At 32.7% G+C, this 19,262-nt stretch overlaps 1 protein-coding gene and 1 long non-coding RNA gene across 2 annotated transcripts in view; one reads left to right on the top strand and one right to left on the bottom strand.

The window, feature by feature from the left end:
- LOC126822199 (thioredoxin domain-containing protein 16) overlaps positions 1-19,262 on the top strand; it is a 56,052-nt gene that overhangs the window by 14,751 nt on the left and 22,039 nt on the right. Inside the window, exons 4-11 of the mRNA XM_050550945.2 lie at positions 3,400-3,474; positions 7,163-7,284; positions 10,047-10,137; positions 13,075-13,237; positions 13,562-13,722; positions 14,066-14,144; positions 15,120-15,312; positions 17,110-17,259. Coding sequence (XP_050406902.1) covers positions 3,400-3,474; positions 7,163-7,284; positions 10,047-10,137; positions 13,075-13,237; positions 13,562-13,722; positions 14,066-14,144; positions 15,120-15,312; positions 17,110-17,259 — 1,034 coding nt within the window. The remainder of the gene's footprint in view (positions 1-3,399; positions 3,475-7,162; positions 7,285-10,046; positions 10,138-13,074; positions 13,238-13,561; positions 13,723-14,065; positions 14,145-15,119; positions 15,313-17,109; positions 17,260-19,262) is intronic.
- On the bottom strand, positions 583-16,501 carry LOC126822204 (uncharacterized). The gene is made up of 3 exons (XR_007680720.2): positions 16,394-16,501; positions 12,861-12,951; positions 583-1,972 (listed from the first exon to the last, which is right to left on the bottom strand). It is a non-coding gene; the product is annotated as an uncharacterized LOC126822204 (long non-coding RNA).

The raw sequence follows: 19,262 nt of genomic DNA, 5'->3' as shown, positions 1-19,262 counted from the left end.
ATTGCCAGTGTTGTGGGCATCTCTCATGAGAGGGTTGACCACATTATCTCCAACAAGTTGGGAATGACAAAGGTTTCTGCAAGATGGGTGCCAAAGCTCTTGACTCCGGATCAGAAATATGTCAGATTCCCGACTTCACGTGACAATCTGTGCCATTTTAAATCGATGCTGATAAATTTTGGGACAGATTTGTAACCATGGATGAGACCTGGATTCATCACTTTCAACCAGCCAAGTCAGTTCCTTCTGCTGAGAGGGTGATGACTTTAGTCATTTGGGATTGCAATGGTATTCTGCTGATTGACTATCTTGAAAAGAGCCAGACTATCAATGGAAGATATTATGGTGACCTACTGAGACAGTTGCGTGAAGCTATCAAAGCTAAGCGACGGGGGAATGCTCATTAAAGGCGTCCTGTTCCACCAAGACAATGCTCCTTTTCATAAATCATTGAGAAATGTGATAAACAAGATACACATTTAGATGAACTAAATACTCATCAGATAAACAAGATACACATTTAGATGAAATAAATACTCATCAGATAAACAAGATACACATTAGATAAACAAGATACACATTAGATAAACAAAATACATATGTGGTACACAAGATACACATTAGATAAACAAAATAAACGTCATATAAACAAAATATAAAAATATCTGGTAAACAAGATACACATTAGTTACGCCAATCTGTTTCACAGACGTATTACAAAAGCCTTCTAATAACTCTGTATGTGTGAAATAGCTTTATTTAACGTCCGCTTCCACCGAGGTGATATCGCAGACAATTACATGTTATATATACATAGTGAAATATTTACATTGTGATTAGTGGAAAAAGGATAGTTAGGTTTATATATATATACGCTACCGTGGGTCTTTGTTGATTACTTTGATAATTTTTATCTCTTGTACGACAGTTGTGACAAATACTCAAGAATATCCACGAATTTTCCCCCGAATTCACAGTCGTAAAAATATTCCTCGCACCTGTTGGAAACATTCGTTGCGCATGCCGATTGAACCTGAATAACCTATAAGTTTGGTCACCCTACAGATGTCTTCGAACCGTGTGACGATGCTTGATTCACAGTCCGGAACGTCCCAAATTGACAGAATTGCAATCGAGTGACGCGGAAGTCAGTCCTGTCACAGTTCTGTTAGTCCCGACGACGGAGGTGGTGTGAGTAGAATTCTGACGTAATTAAACACGACGAACAGGTTTCGGCTGCATGGTTGGATGAGATATTTATATATCCAGTCGATGCATGCGTTGTAGCCCGAAGTACCCATTTTCACTCGATTGTCAATATTTTTGGGATTGAGAGAATTCAATTCCGGAACGTTCAATTGAGTACGCCCAATTATCAATGAACACGTGATAGCAAAGACAAGCGTGCGATCAACTTAAGATGGCGAAGAAGACAAATTAATGACAGATTTGACCTATTCAAAATGCCTACGCATATTAAATGAAATAAAAAGTAATGTAATAAAATTTTGAATGTACAGAAAGGTTTATCATTTTTAAAGGGAATAACATTCTGGTGATTCGAAGTTCTATATTCGAAGGCTACATTATAAGTTCCAATTTTTCCGGTTTTGAGAAAACTGGGTATTCCGACACTCTGCGTAATCCGACATATTGTAACGATCCCGTACGATGTCGGATGTGACAGAGTGCACTGTATATACAGAAGACAATAGATAACAGGACGAGACATGAGATAAGTGGTGCAAAGAATAAAGAAGTGCCAGTAGACATTGACAACAGACGAATTTGTGACAAAACAGACATGAATATGGACAAACATTTAGACAAGCACAAACATTTACAGACATGCACGCAATACCGACATTTGACAAAGCAGACGAACATTTAGACATGGTATGTGGTTGATTTCGTCTTCATTTTGTTATTCGTTCCTTTTGTTTATTGTTTCTCTGAAGGAAGAATCCAGCACCTGAAAAGAGAGAAAGAAGAAAGAGAGTATCTGGTCTTATAATGGTTATGTTTCGTCTAGTAAGGGGGGGGGGGGGGAGGAGTGGGGTAGAAACTAATAATAAACTAATTAGGTAAAAAAAAAAATAGTAAAGTAAAAATAAAATAAAAATAGGGTAAAGTAAAGTAAAGTACTAAATTCAATATGGCATTCTTAATTGTAAATTCATACGGTCGATCGTGTATATAAAAATAGTTAAAAAAAAAGTTCTTTATTTCAATTTCATTTGTAAGTACAATACAACATTATAAAAAATGACATGGATGTAAAATCAATCATTATTTAAGTATATATTTGATATAATATAATAATATGGGGTGCAAGGTGCTTTGCGTTACCCTCTTTTGGGGACATTATTGCGCACCACCCTGCTTAGGTTAATTTAATTGGTTTGTGCAGGGTAGAACATTTCCCTCGTGGGGACCGTTTTGCGTCCCGCCTGCTCTCTGTTTTTAATTAATTAGTTTGGTTACCAAAATGGGTCACTCTTCTCTCTAGGAGACATTGTTGCGTACAATGTTATTAGTAGTGTTGGGCGATTGGCGTTACCCTCTAGGGGACCTTTTTGCGCTCCGCCCTACTGAGTGTATTTTAATTGATTAGTTTTATCATTATATGTGTTTGGTCATACCTATATCCTCAATGAAATCCCAGACGAGCTGAGATGTCCAGTATCTATCATCTGGCGGTGGAGAAAGGAGAGAATTGAGACAGAGTGTTCTTCCCCTTCCTATCAATTTGTAATATGTCCACACGGGCATTTGATTGGTGTATAGGCGTAGTCTTTGACTACATCTATTGTTTTAAGTCTCGTGATGAGTTTGCTAAATTTGGTTTTAAGGATGATTAATGTAAACCTTGTCAATAACTCTGTATAAGATGACTGACTTTATAAGTTCAACATGTGACGTCAGATCATGAGGCATCAATCATTGGCTTCATGGTTGTAATGTAAATTGGTTTGGGCAGAATGGCGCCTTTTACTCATTTTATATACCAATTTACACTAAATAGGAAATATTTTTTTATCTGGATATACTTAAAACACCTTTATTAATTTTTTTAATACTTGAAAAAAATGTTTGAAAATTTAATTTGCAGAAGGAAAAAAGTTAATATTGAGAGTTTGTCAAGCCACACCAATGTCATCCCTATCAGTGATTATAGCATATTCACTGCTGATCTGTGTGTAGGTACACAAGATTCAAATACACAAGATATCTACAAAATATTCAATAAATACACATTAGAGGCACACACACACACACTATATGAAATATGTACAATAAATATAATTCAATACACAGGGTGAATGACTTTAGATTTGATTTTTTTTAAATCTTAATTCTATAAAAAAAAAATATATATTTGTAACAATATCATTTCAGAGATGGAGAAGAATTACTTATATTGGACCTTGAGACAATGTTTGATGTTAATTCTATTATGTCTAATGTCTTACAGTAAGTAAACTATAGATTCCTTCAATATATTATATTACAATATCTTCATTATAAGATAATATGGTAGTTATTTTATTGTATTACATAATACAAATGACAATACTTATAGGAAATTGGGATGGTCAGGTTATTTCAATACAGCACAGACATGGAAAAAAGTTATTGTCTGAAAAAGGTCTAACACTAAGTTTACCTGTTGGTATCTGAGAAAACCACCTCTGGCTAAAAATACATGGTCAAATAAAACACTACTCATCCTTTTATGATGGGAATTATGGTGTCTATGTTGACACCTAAGTCATTTAGATATATTCAGATTGTATTTTCATGGTAGCAAAGATATTCTGAATATCAAATGTGAATATCACATGTTTTGCATTAAAAAGAGCATTTTGTATAACCAAACCATAGGGGGAGTGGGGGGTAGGTCAATTTCGATTTTGTCCTGGATCATTACCTCTATACATTCTATTTTCTCACATTCAAAGATTAGTGGAAGTCTGTACAGGTCAATTTTGAAATTTGATCACTTGTGAAGGAATCAGGGGTGCCCCCTTGCAAACAAAAGGGAACTGTTTTATGGTTGTAAATGATACATTAATTAATAATGATTGCAATAGAATTTATTAGCATTGTGTTGGCCATTTGTTTTTTGTAGAATAAAATATTCATTGGTAAAACTAAACTTGAACAAGTTTTTCACCATCAACTTTGCTAGTGTTCTTTCATTTTCTTATTATTAGTCATTGATTGTCACTCAAAGAATGTTTACCCTATTCATAACATCTGGTGCCACTTTGATTCAAGCGATATTTTATTTAATTAAAAGGGAATTATGGGAGATTAGATAAAGAGTTGACTGTTCTCGCTATAATAGTTAAAAAATAGATAATGTAAATAGAATATGCTGAAAATTTCAGTCAAATTGCTCCACTCTGAACCAAGATATTAGCTTTTAGATTTTAGGCTAGCCTCGATCATCATTACTAAAGTCGGTAAGATACAAAACAAAGTCTCGAATATCCATTTATTGATTTAATTATTTTTCTAAAAATGTATTCCAATCCGCTAAATATCGCCGGCAAGCGATGGTATCGAGAGTTGAATATGGTCTGGATAAGTTAATAAATGTCTAATTAATAATTTAGATAACATTTCAGGCCTAAAGAAAGATCTGCAATAGGCAGATTTGGATCTTGCATAATGTATGTTTAACTGAATCAGATTAAACAACTGTTACACTATCAGACATTAACTCATGTACCAAAGCTTGTTATTATGACCGGAATGTATCGATATCAAATGTAGTTTTTTATTTTCTCTACCAGAAGACTGCACTAATCTTTATTATTTATATTATGATCTGTGCCAAGGACAAATCAGAAAACCTTGTAAAATATGAATTTTATTATTTGCCACATGTAGTAAACACTGTTCGGGCTATATTAATAAAATATTCATAGAATTTTAATACTATATCTATACATATGTATAATATGTCATAATATGCTGACCTTTACAATACAGATTTATTTGATTAACAGATAATCAAAATATAGGTCAAAGAAATTTGAGAGATATAAAAGCTGATTAAGAAGTACTTTAAATTTGTCTAGAAAATTGATCCGTATCAGATTAACATTAAATATTTAGATATGATCAGTATGGTGAACTTACTTCTTGATCTATATATTTATTATTTCTTACTCAAAGTACTTGTCTGCGATATCACCTCGGTGGAAGCGGGACGTAAAATACAACTAACTAACAACAACTCAAAGTACTATCGGGCATAGATTGGTCATATCTGATAGGGCACCTGGGTTTTTGTTTTGGGGGCATATTTAAGAAACATAGATCTTCCATGTCTACTACTTTTCTTCAAAAGTATAATTTTAGTGTATTGCAGATTACTTTATTATCAAGCAATTTTTTTTGTTTGTAGATTTCACAATCATTCAAATATATGTCCTTTAGCATAATTGGCTTGTGGTATTTTTCACAAATGATAATAAAATTCTGAATAAATGAAAGTTTGAAGAAGTGCTTGGTAGCATTTTCGAGTGGTAAAAATAGTCATTCGCCTGTACACAGTATTTCTTGATCCCAAATAAGCTAAAACAACCAAAGTTATATTCAGATGCACTATATTTGAAACCAGTGTAACTAGTTCGTAGAGAGACTCACTGTAGCTATTAGGATGTAATTCTACGATTTAAATTATATAAAGTAACAGTTAATGACATTTAAATAAATAGATGAATTTGGATCTATTGATAACTGACTAGACACAATTATTAAATTAAATTAAGACTTTTATAACAAAGGGTTCCACTGCTTCACTAACCCATGTCCAACTGTCTGCCCTTGCTCTCTTGCTCTATAGTGTTAAGTAACAGATTCCCATGTGGGTCCAGCATCTGTGCTTAGTATTTATACAATTTTGTTTTGATGATACATTATAATACATGGATAATAAAAATGTTTACCCATGCCAAATAAAACTCCTGGTAATAAGCCAATTATATAACATTTTCTGCAAAATATCCCAATTCAGTTGAAATGAAATGAAATGAAATGGGCTTTAACGTCCTACTGTTCTGCTCCTATACTGGGCTAATGAAGACGGGCATACGGCATACAGTGTGCTATGAGGGAAATTTTGCCCGGGCAGCAGCACTATTGCCTACTCTTAAATCGAATTCCAACTGCCAAGGGATCTTTTACGTGCATTCCAATGTATACACAGGACCTCGGTTTTTCGTTCCATCCAAACGACTAGACAGCTGTCCTTGTCAGACCCTCCGTCCCGCATCACTGACAAGGGGGAACCACCAATTCAGTTGAACAATCTGCACAATACTTAATTCCATTTTTTAAATGTTTTTTTTCCCTTATTTTTCATCAATGTTTTCAAAATTGATTTTTTGTTTCGTTATAGTAGTTACAGTTTGAACTCTCTTAAATATTAGATTAGTGTCAAAACATGTCTGAATTCGAGGATGGTCAAAATTAAAAAAAAAATGATTTTAATATGCTCTTAATTTCAGCTTATATTGGTATGTATACCATGGCAAGGCAAACTTTGTTAATGTGAAAAGGGTATATTCTAGTTTTTCGGTGTAATTTAAGCTTTAGTCGCAAAACAATGTTGTTATTTACTGTAATATACAGTCAATTATTATTGTTGATTAATGATCTGTTACATGTACAAAATGCATGCTAAAATGTCTAATCGTTAATCTGTTTATTTAGTTGTTGCAAATTGAAACATTCACTATACCATATTGATATTGTTTTTAAATTTGATTTATTTTGTAATGCATATCTGACTGAAACAATATTTTATTTGTAATAAAATATATTCATAATTATAAGACAGCTTACTAGGAATCCAGAGACAGCCATATGTAATTTTCAAACCAACATCTAATAAAGATTAACTTTTATTAACAGATTGGATATTCTTTGGCGTCACACTGAGTATCGTTTACAGTTTATCCTGTAACTGTGTTATAAAAACTGGCTTCTTTTTTTTCAGATTAATTATATACATTCAGAATTCCCAGTTGGTCTATTTTATATTTAATTTCCTTTTATTTCAGAAATGAATTACACATATGATTTGAATATTTAGTTACATGTGTCTATAAATGAATTAATGATATGTTATTTTTGTACGTTATAGGCTTGTATTACTACATGAAGTGCCCATTATTCAGAATAGAGCAGATATGGAGGAAATGATAGACAAAAACAAAGGCAAAACAGATGTTATTTTCTCTTATCAAAAAGCAATTGGAACATATGGTATGTCCTTTATGTTATCTGTGTTATTTTAACAGTAAATATTCAGCAATATATCTTTATGTCAGATATCCTCAAGTTTTTTGGCTAATTAAGTTATTAATCAGTTCCCATTGTGTACACAATAACAAAATCATATAACAATCACTACCGATACCCATAACTTCCGTGCCTATACTATTATAAGTATATATGAACCTCTGACGACAAAAACCACTAAATACACAATATCAGCTAATACCTACCCATGATAGAAACCGATACCTAGTGGAACCACAATATTGGTCAATAACTCTTAACTAGTAAATACACAATAGCAACCAATACCCATTAAATACACAAATATATATGCTAATACCCATTAAATACACAGTAGAGAACAATACCCTTTAAATAAACAAAAGCATTCAATACCCATTAAATACCCATAGCAACAAATACCCATTATATACACAATATCTGCTAATGACTGCTAAATACAAAATAACTGCTAATACCCATTAGTACACAATATCTTCTAATATACATTAAATGTACAATATTTGCTAATACACATTAAATACACAATAGCTGTGTTTAATTATGTTCTCCTGATTTTGATTGTTTCTGTGTGTTTGAAGTATATGTTTGTGATATGTCTTAGAAACACTTCACGTGTAATGAAGCGCTATATAAATCGAACAATAATAATAATAATAATAATAATAGCAAATATTAAATACACAATATATGCTGATACACATCAAATACACCATAGCAACAATTGAATACACAATATATGCTAATACACATTCAATGCACATTATCTGCAAGTACACAATAGCAACCAATACCCATTAAATACATAATATTAGCTAATGGCTATTAAATACACAATATCAGTTAGTAGCTGTTAAATACACTAGGGAAACCAGTAAAAACACAATATTGGCTAATGTTCATTCAATACAGGGTAGCAAGTTAGTAACCAATACCCATTAAATTCACAATGTTTACAATCACATATCAAAGATACATTATCTATGAATACCTTTTATATATACTCTTAAAAAAAGTAGGGGATATTCAGAAACAATACAAAACTGCGGAAATGCACTTGTAAACACTAAAACGACGAACGTCATCATCCGATCTGTATGAAATTTATATGCATTAGATTAATAAAACGAAAAAGACTGTTGAATTTCAAAAATTTGTTTATATTCCTTCCATAGTTTCAGTTTCTAGCACCTTGTGAATCCTCAAAGGATGAAAATTATAATCTGATCTGTATGAAATTATCTTGTAAATTCCCCCCATTACCTACAAAAGATTAAATGCGACAACACTTGTTGACCGCTCGGACGATTTAGCAGCCGTGGGCGTATGTTTTGTTGCCTGGCAACCTATCTTTTCAAACCTTGGGTAGTTTAATTATATAGTTGATCAGTGGATAATCTTCCATGAGAACATTGCACCAGCTTGACTGTGCAGACAATTGCTGCCAGTGGGCATACCGGTATATCTAGTTAACATCCAAAACTCGAACATCGCACCAAAGAGATTAGCAGTGAAAATGTCCACCTACAGACACAGATGTTTCACAAGTTTCCATTTTTCATCATTTGTTTTACACATTGCAAATTATTTTCTCACAATAAGATCTGCACCTACCACATTGTGTTAAAACTTTAATTAAATATCATTCTGTGAATCTCTATGGCGTGAAATAAAATTGGTGAAAGAAACAGAACTATCAAATTGATTATTGGTTATAAATGAAATTAAAACAAAAGCTAATCTCACTTTAGCAAATATTGGAGATTCAGTTCATGATTAATGGTATTTGAGATATCAATAATACTTAAAAAAAACTATCTCTTCTGTTACAAGTTGGCTCCAGGGAGACAGATTTGTGTCTATGGTAAAAAGAACATATAAACTGTAATACGCCATATTATCCGCTGTCTTTGATCGAAAGGCTATGTCAATGACAGCATGGTAATAGGAAAAGGTAGCATCTATTTGGTCAGACATGCCTATAGGGGCAATCTCCAGCCTTTGGCATTGAAGTACTGTCTAGCGCAAAGCTCCTTTGGTGCAAAGAAGATAAAGTGATGATATTTCCTTGAAATATACATTGTCATAGTCTAAAATTCACATACATAAGTGTTCATTTTGTATCACAACTTTGGCTAAATATAATTTCCTAAAATTGAATTATTATTAAATCATTTAAAGGAGCTAAGTCTGTAACTTAATATCATCCAAATTCTTCGACATCGAAAACACAAATTTTTTTGCAATTTAAATCAGCATTGGTGTTGTGATCTTACCTGGAAATGATGGGCTTCTGATATCCAATAATTAAGACAAAATAAACATTTTACCATTGGTACACGAATCGTGTACCATAATGCGTTTCAGCGCCATTTGTAACAAGGTGCTCAAAGAATGAGGCTAGACATATTCCACAAGTCATGTCAAACGGTGATATCTTGTTCTTATTTGGAGAGCATGCGCAATAAATAATATCGGTGTTGACTGGAATAACCAGACGCTAGAAACTGGCTTGCGGTTAAGACTTCTGGCGTATTTCGCTGAACATAACTGATGACAATTCATAGTAAAACGGACACGATTGAATGTAAAACAGTTTATATAAATTCATATTACATTATTATATGTGTTGCGACCCATTTGTGCCAATTTCCAGGTCCAAAATATTAGCGATTGAGCTCCTTTAATCAATATCAAAGTTGTATGTATGTATATTATATTTCTAGAACATAGAATTTTTATGGAAGTTGCCTTTGCTTATCAAGACAAATATGCCTTTGCAGTAACAACTGAAAGAGATGCAGTGGAAAGTCTTCGGTCAGTATTATAATATAGTCTATTAAACTAATTTAGAAAATACTTCATCCTAGATTCTGTATTTTTATGATCACATATCGGCTTAGTAAAATAGGCAAAAACTGAGGACGTTATTAACTATCATTAAATGTATATGCCAGAAAATTAGGTATTTCAAAGAAATTTAGTGTCAGTTATGTAAAATAGAAATGTCCCTTTAAGCAAAAGCACGTCTCCACTGTGAAATGATATATTCTGGTTAGCTGTATAAATTGTAATGCAATTTATCACATGTGACAGATATACTTCAACCATTAAGAACAATTCTATTACTGTTAGAAGTCATCTGATTTACGCTTAAACGTTTTCATGCGTCTGCGGCTAAAATGATTCTGATTAAACAGAACATTTAAACAGAACATTGTGGGCGAATAAGTTAGAGCCCACGATAAACCCATTAATTTGTAGAGGCATCAGTAATTAATGATATAGTATTTAATTATTTAGTTTGTTTGTCCCGGGGTGTAGCACTTATTGTTAATCATTCCAAGAGTTATTGAATTCCAATAGCGTCTGACAATAGGTTTCTTATTCAACAGACAGTACCTTAGGGAATACGCGTATCGGGAAAAGTACCAAGAGACCAGCAGCTTTGGACTTCTCCTAAAATAAAAGTCATTAACTTGTCAGAGACTGAATGATAAATAAAAGTATTTCTTGGTCTTCATTCTTAAAACAATAACTATAAAAAAAATTATTTTTAGATAATTGTACAATTTCGACAGTTTATTTGACACACTTAGTTTGGTCAAATCATAATATGTTCAGGAATATATGTCTTTAATATACCTAGTATATGATACCAATACGTAGTTAGAGCTATTAGCACTTCATCAATCTTTGGTGTTAAAAATTTCACATGTACCTCATTTGTATCTATTCCGAGAACAAACTATATGTATTATGTTAGCCTGTGACTGATTCTTTTGTCGCATCATTAGGATATAACTGCACGTTTACCGTCATAAGAAAATGAATTTTATTTCTGTCTTAAGAGAAGTAATTCACCCACTCGTTAACTTGGACATTGAATTAATGTTCTTTTAAGACACTGGGGTTTTAAAAATGCAAAGGCTTTTCACTTATTTTGAAAATGATAAATGGTCTATTTATATTGTACCTATAAACGAAAGGTGAACTAGATGTTAATTCTCTATAATCACATGTAATTTCCTTCTGATCTTTGCATTATCAAGTATAATTATTACATTAGCTTCGTTATCAAGGAAATGAGGTTTTAGTTATGCTCGCTTAGACACAATGATCTATCAGACTTTATCTGATATCAGTTCCTACAACCCTCGGCAGATAGTGTTCACAACTGATCATACTTTAGTTTAATGATGTATATGATAATATAGTTGGAACTACAATTCTCTAGGCTGCTATTGATTGGAAAAATCTAATATCTTTGTTTTGTTCGTGTTTGGGGATTATCAAATTATTGCACAATTTGTCTGATAATCAGATTTTCTAAGTAGCCCTGTGATAAAACCAGGTTGTTTCATGTAACATTTATTCCAGTAGATCTCAATTACCATGGTTAGTTCCAATCTCACGACTAAATAATGAACAGTTGTGATAACCAGACCGGGTCGCTAGGCTGACTCCGTCCTCCATTGTATTTTATTGACCGTAAACAATTGTTAAATCAAATCTAATATGAGAAGACAAATAGTCACTATTGATTTAATTAGAATGTTCCTGAAATAAACTTAAAAAAACAGATGTGGGAAGACATGTTTATTCAGGATTTGCTAAAAAAAAATCCAAACAATAAATTATTTTAAAAAATCACAGAGTAGGAAATTATTGTTTGTGTAGGATTTCTGTTTGACAGTTCTTAATTGGTTTGTTTATAGTATTGAATATCACTCACAAAGAAATAATGGTTCTTTTATTGGTAATAGGATATTTATGGTTATTCATGATCAATTAGATTTGTTTTTAAACTTTTACATCATTGTATCTTTGACCTCTGTGTGTTATTGTTGAATATAACCATTACCTGTGTTGTTAATATAAATTGGAGGTGTGGATATAATAGTACACACCATTTTAGTTCTTGTCAACAAGCTTTAAACATGATTTCCCCCGCAAAATATCATGTGTATTGCGTAATATCGTTTAGTACTTTTTGTCCCCCGGCTTTCTTTGAAATTAAAATGGGTCCGTCTGCCTACGGTCTGTTGGTCCATCTGTCCGGACGTCCGTCGGTCTGTCTGTCACACTTTTTGATACACAATAACTCTCTTTCTAATTGAGCTAGAATGTTCAAACTTGGTGTAGGTGTTTATTAGGTCAATGCCTTGATGGGGTTCGAAGATGAGCATGTTCTGCTTAGGGTCAGCAGAGATAAGCAATTTGATTGGTTGATGCCTTGGGACACGATAACTTTAGTTCTAATTAAGTGAGAGTGATGAAACTTGGTGTATAGTTTTATTACATCAATAGTTGATAATCAGTTTGATTGCTTGATACTTTTGAAAAAAATAAATGTGCTATTAATTAATATGTGTCATCTATTTATTTTGGGATTTCAGTGGGGGACATCAGCCTCACTGTTGGCTTGTTTTAAAAAGAATCTATAACATATACCCAGAACTAAGGTTGCCAACTATACCACAAATCTTCAAACATATCAATAATGATGCCACCATATTCATATATATGAAACGTCTTACCTTTTCCTTGCTCCTGTCCAGCACCACTGAGAAGGGGGAACCTAGGAGCACCTGAGCCAGCGCAATATTCACTGAGCCAACATGGCTCCACCTGTTTGAAAAAATATTTCAATAGTCAGCCTTTAGGATAATACGGCACTGATCCAGGAACAAAGCAAGGGTAGTAAAAATGTTATAAACAGATCTATTTTCAAATGTACTATTGTTTTTACAGAGAATCTGACCAAATAAGTCAGTCATCTATGGCAGCTATTTGGGCATTACATTGTAAGGATATAACAGAAAGCTATGGAAATTGTATAGATGTTAAATATAAAGGCAAAATGGATTTACCATCGTTAGCTAAATATTTACGATCCATGACTCTTCCTAAATTTGTAAGTTTATTTTGTGCTTGTATAGCTTTTTAAAAATAGGTTGCCAGTCGACAGACCATACACCAGCTTCATTCTCATATTGGGGGCATGAATCGTTAGTCACAATTTTCTATCAAAATGGGTCATAGCTTATGCTATTTAAATATTATCACACTATTTAAGAATTTATTCTGTCTTATCGTTAGTTATTTATTTCGTAGTCAAAATACTATTTGTTATGATTTCTTTGATAGGGAAACCCATGATTGGTTTGTAGATCAATATTAATACTCATATATGTTGGTTTGTTGATTGATATTGATATTGATACATGTTTGTTTGTAGATTACTATAAACAATGGTTATGAGATGATACCATATGCAAAAGAAAATTTAGACTGTCTTTATTTGGTATATGATACAGCCACACAAAAAGAAATAGACGGAGTATTACAAAACTATAAGTATTTCTTTCATGGTATAGTAGGAATAGTACTTGTAAACATGTAAGTAAAAATACTAGTACACAAAATAATTTTTATTTTGCTTGCATAAAAATGGTTAAATGTTTAAGATTAGTTTTTATATATCAGCTGGGGTGATTTTTGTCTTCAAACACAAAATTTATATTTTAATCACTAGTAAGCGCACAAATATCCATTTTATTTTAGCTTGGCAATTAGATTTTATAGTTGTTTTCTGTTTGAAAGATTAGAATTGTTCCAGGTGTGATTGGTGTAACCGTTTTGATATTGAACTTTTGAAAAAAAAAACTTAGAAAGATTACCATAACACAGGCCTCTATCGTTTTTCTATTATATAGTGTTATTAAAATTTTGTTGTTCTTAGGAATTCTGTCCAAGAACCGGTTAAAAATAAATATAGTCATGTGACATTACCTGGTATTGGTTTGAAAAGAGCAGACGAAGTGAGTATTAGATACTAGAAATATTTCTCTTTATTTACCAAGATAAATAATGCAGAAACCCACAATAACATCAAATATGGACATTGTACTAGAAACATTTCTCTTTATTTACCAAGATAAATCATGCAGTGACTCAAATCAAGCTGATTAAAATATAGATCTATATTTCGTTACGTTTCTTTACACTTTCGACAGCCTCCACTACATGAAGATCTGACCGGTTGTAGTGGGAGGTCACATCAAGGGTCATACAAGTGGCTTTTGACCCTATGATGTCAGACATTTGATTAACCAATCAGCGTTGATGTTTCTAGTGGGATACCCACAGAACTGTGCACAGCATGCCAAGAACTTACCACAACAAACCGGTTGATTGGCTAATCCCTCACATCAACCAGAACATAGTTTATCTAACAACTTTTCCAGATCCTAGTGTGGTAAAGACAGGTAAAATGAAATTTTGAACTATAAGAAACGAAACGAAATAGGATCTGTGTTTTAATCAGATTGTGACTCAAATCTAATATTGGCATTATGTTGTAACCACATCTCTCTGCAATCCATTGGGTCTTGTGAAAGCTCTACAGGCCCTTAGAATGCAAGCAAAATAAAAAGTTTACAATCAAAAACAACCAATTTTAAGATAACTCCCAGTTTAAATTGAAACTTATGAAGGTGATACAGGACAGATTGGTATTCTTAGACTGGTAATAAAATGTAGATTACTGAGAATAAAATAAATAATAACGTCACCCAAATCTTGCATTTTGGCTACAAAACAAACCCCAACAATGTGTAATTTCCCCACAGTGTCTATTACGGAATGTTATTTTATTATGGTCAACATTTTCTTGAATTGATTTGAAAATATATCATTTGGCGGCCCAAAATGGTTTCCTAACAAGACTTTTTACTACAGGTATACTTGCACGTATTATTAGTATATATGTATTTTTCTTTCATCTTTATTTTCAGGATGATGTAGGATTTATGGCAAGTGAATGGTCAGGTCACACAGTGGCTGAATTTATAACAGAAAATATACTTTATACAAAACCTGAGTTTAATGGTGAAGCAAGTGTTCCACCATCAGATACAGAATATATTGATATGAAAAATGATGATAATAATGATAGAACAAAATATAATCTACCGTCAATTGAAGATGGTCAGTTTTAATTATTAGTTTTAGAGAGACATTTTATTATATTGTATGAGAATAATCCAATTTTATACAAAGTTGTTGCACTATTATTCTGGATTTTTGGACCAGAATTTACTTACCATGTTGTTCATCTTAGAGGCAACGTATTTCAAAATAAAACCTTAGCCCCTACCAATTCATGTAGGATCGAAATGATTGACAGACTTTCATTTTTGATATGAAGTCACAATTCCAAGATGTCATTCTCGATTCCTGGACCATATAGTACTATCATCCTTATTTTGAACTGTAAAGTGTTTGACTTTGTTCTAAAACAGTATGTACAAATTCATGTAATAGCCTTTGGAATCACCAAGTCAGCACATACTTGAAGATGGCTACTGGTAGTTTAAAGGTGTGCAAAGCTTTCTTAAGTTTTTCTTTTCTGTGGTTAATTTCTCATTTTAGTCATTACTACTGATAAAAATGTCAATATTATCATGTCTATAAGTCTGATTAATCTTTCATAAAAGAGATTTGGCAATATGTCACCATAGGCAAGCATGCAATTTGAAATGTTTCATCTAATTCAAAACAGTTATTTACTACACTGCTGAGCACAATAATGATAAAATTATCTGCTTTATGAAGAAAAGTGTACGATAAATACAGAATCTGTGGCAGTGAAATATATCAATGAAATTTTTTAAAAAATGTGTACAGACTACACAAGTTTTTTATATTAATCATTATATTCATAAAGCTGTGTTTAACATTTGTAATAAAAAAGGAGTCATATAAAAATAGAAATAATTGATATTCATGGTAATTAATTTAGTTCCAATACTAGACAGTACAATACAATCAATAAACAATTCCATCATTTTGATATAGCTTTATTGGATTTTTTTTCTGTGTTTAACTTTCATAGTACACAAGGAGTCATGTAAAAATAAAAAAATAAAATGTTATTTTCTTTTGAAATAATCATAGTTCAGAAATGGTAAATTTAGTATCAGTACTAGACAGTACAATCAAAAAAAAATTGTATTATTTTTATTTTGCTTTATTGGATTTTTTTTTCTGTGTGTAACATTTAGCTCACCACAGAACAGCTAACATCTTTTGACCAAACAATGTTTTCTGACGTCAGTGTGCGTTGGATCTCATCACAAACACTTGTTGGCCGAACAATGTTTGCAATCACGTTGTACAGAAATGGCTGACGTGGCCATTTTGTGAGCACATGATGTTTGGGTCAATCATGTGACATCATCGTCTGTCTCTTTTGAACAAATGTTGGTCTGTTGCATTGAACATTCTTCGTTTGCGTGAAATTTAAAATAGGAATCATAAAAAAATAGAAATAACCATTGTTTAATAAATTGATATAGTTTAGAATTTTCATCAAAAGTAATGACAGTCCAGAAATTGTAAATTTAGTACTGCTACTAGATAGTATAATGCAATCAATACAAAATCCTGTTATTTTGATTTAGCTTGTCTATGTTTAACATTAGTGATAAAAAAGGTGACATTAGAAAATAGAAATAACTATTATTTAACAAATTGATATAGTTAAACATTTTTATTAAGAAAAGATCAGAAATGGTGAATTCATTGCTGGTACAAGATAGTACTATACAATCAGTAACAAATTCCATTATTTGATTTAACTTTTTTTTTCTGTGTGTTTTACATTATATAAAGGAGTCCTGTAAAAATACATGTAGAAATACCCATTATTTGAAATGATGATAGTTCACAAATGGTAAATTCATGCAATCAATAAAAAATTCTATTGTTTTGATTTATTTTCAGTGGAAACCCAAGATGATCAAGTTGCGGATTCTGTATTTAGATTAGCAAAACAAGCTATGTCTTTAAATACTGTATCAACATTAACAGATCAAACTTATTCTCAAACAATAACAAACTCTAGCCTACTTATGGTTCTATTTTATATACCATGTAAGTATATATATAATTTCTCCAAAATAAATTGTTGATGGCACAGAAGAACATGAAGTGTCGAACACTAATATTTTTGGTCTATGTCCCTTTTAACTATGAACACTTTTTTTACTACTACAACAAACTGTAGGTCTACAACAGTTGTTGCATTTATCTTTATTAATATGGGTTTTTAAATGAGCTCAACTTCTTCAATTTAGGTAAAAATAAAATTCTGAATTAGATTGATCAGATGTGTTTTTATACGGCCACATTGTCATGTGGATGTATTATGCCGTCGCCCCTGTCCGTCCATCCGTCTGTCCGGTCACAATTTTTATCCAATTTTACTGAAACTTGAAATATAGGTCTATCTCCCAAAGATCTCAGTCTCTTCCGATATTGCCATGTATCAGACCATAACTTCATGGATTATCACCCATGATAGTACGAAAAATCACGTTTTTAGCTTGTGGACACTCAAGAGGTCACAATTTTTACCCGATTTTGATACAACTTGAAATGCATGTTTATAACACAAAGATCTTGGTTCCTTTCGATATTCGCGCATATCGGATCGTAACTTTCTGAATTATGGCCCTTGATTGTATGAAAAATCGTGTTTTTAGCGTGTGGTCCCTCTAGAGGTCACAATTATTATTCGATTTAAAAAAAAATGTTTGAATATATTACTGTTACATCGTAATGTTGGTTGAGTTTGAATTTCGTGAAAATCGGACCAAAACTGCCAGACAAAATGGTCGCCCCTCGTATGCAAATAATGTAAACATGTGGTATATCAAGTTTGTGGACCCTCTAGAGATCACAATATTGATCCGATTTTGATGAAACTTGAAACACATGTTTATAACCCAACGATCTTGCTTCCTGTTGATATTCGCGCATATCGGATCGTAACTTCTTGAATTATGGCTGTTGATTGCAGGAAAAATCATGTTTTTAGCTTGTGGTCCCTGTAGAGGTTACAATTTTTATCTCATTTAAAAATATGTGTAAAAATATCACAGTTACACACTAAGATCTTGGTTCCTTTAAATAATCGAGCATTTCCAAATGTAACGTCCTAGATGACCTGGCGCCTGGTACGTTCGGGCATTTTATGCGCGAACTCTTGGGTTTTTTTTACTGGCATGCGCACAGGTACTATTTCTTTTTCTTTTAACAAGTACCCAAATCGGGGATTTCGTGCGGAGGTAGTTCGGAGGTAAACAGTCTGTGAAGTACAACACTTGCCACTGTACCTGTGTATCGCTAATTATAAACCGAATATGTGAAGACAGTTCATACATATCACTCAAAAATTTTTCAGTACAAACTCAGTTGATTCACGCTCGATTTGCTACTAAACAAACCCATCGGTTTATTTTCTCAACAGTGTGACCCGAAGTGACCGCGGATTTATTGACCTTGTATGAACTTATCCATAGCTATATCCTTACACCAAGAGAAATTATCTAGTCTCGGTGAAAAGAACCATGGTCATCTGGTAGAAAATTACTTTTGTATTTTTGGGAACGGAAAACAGTGTTTTTAGAAGCAAACTAACCTGCCGCACATGAGGAAGTCATTATACTAATAATAAAAGGCGAGACCTCTTTTTGCGGCGCAGGCTTATCACTGAGTAGTAAACCGTCCACAAACAATAATATAGGAAGCCTAGTGACGAGTGTAGTAAGTAGGCTATAGACTATAGGTTTGAGTCGAGATTACTCGCTTTCAGTTTACTCTGTTTTTGCGATAACCAATTATGTGAGAAATACGCGAACTAAATGCGTTTGTTAGATACTGACAGAGCAGCCCCGAGTCGAACAATCGCCGCCCGAGCTGTCTTCGTCAGCTAGTTTCACAATATCGTGCAATAGGTGTATTAATGTGATTTTTAGGTTTAACCCCGCAAACAATGCCAAAATAGTGTTTTCACTGCTTACAGAAAACTGAAATTTAAAAAAAAAATTTTTTATGAGGGTGACCCTCCCACACACTCCCTATCGAGCTGCCGC

This window comes from Patella vulgata, chromosome 5, assembly GCF_932274485.2.
Source record: "Patella vulgata chromosome 5, xgPatVulg1.2, whole genome shotgun sequence".
Taxonomy (NCBI): domain Eukaryota; kingdom Metazoa; phylum Mollusca; class Gastropoda; family Patellidae; genus Patella; species Patella vulgata.
Note: the sequence above shows the minus strand (reverse complement) of the source record. Positions and strands in the feature narration are given on the sequence as shown.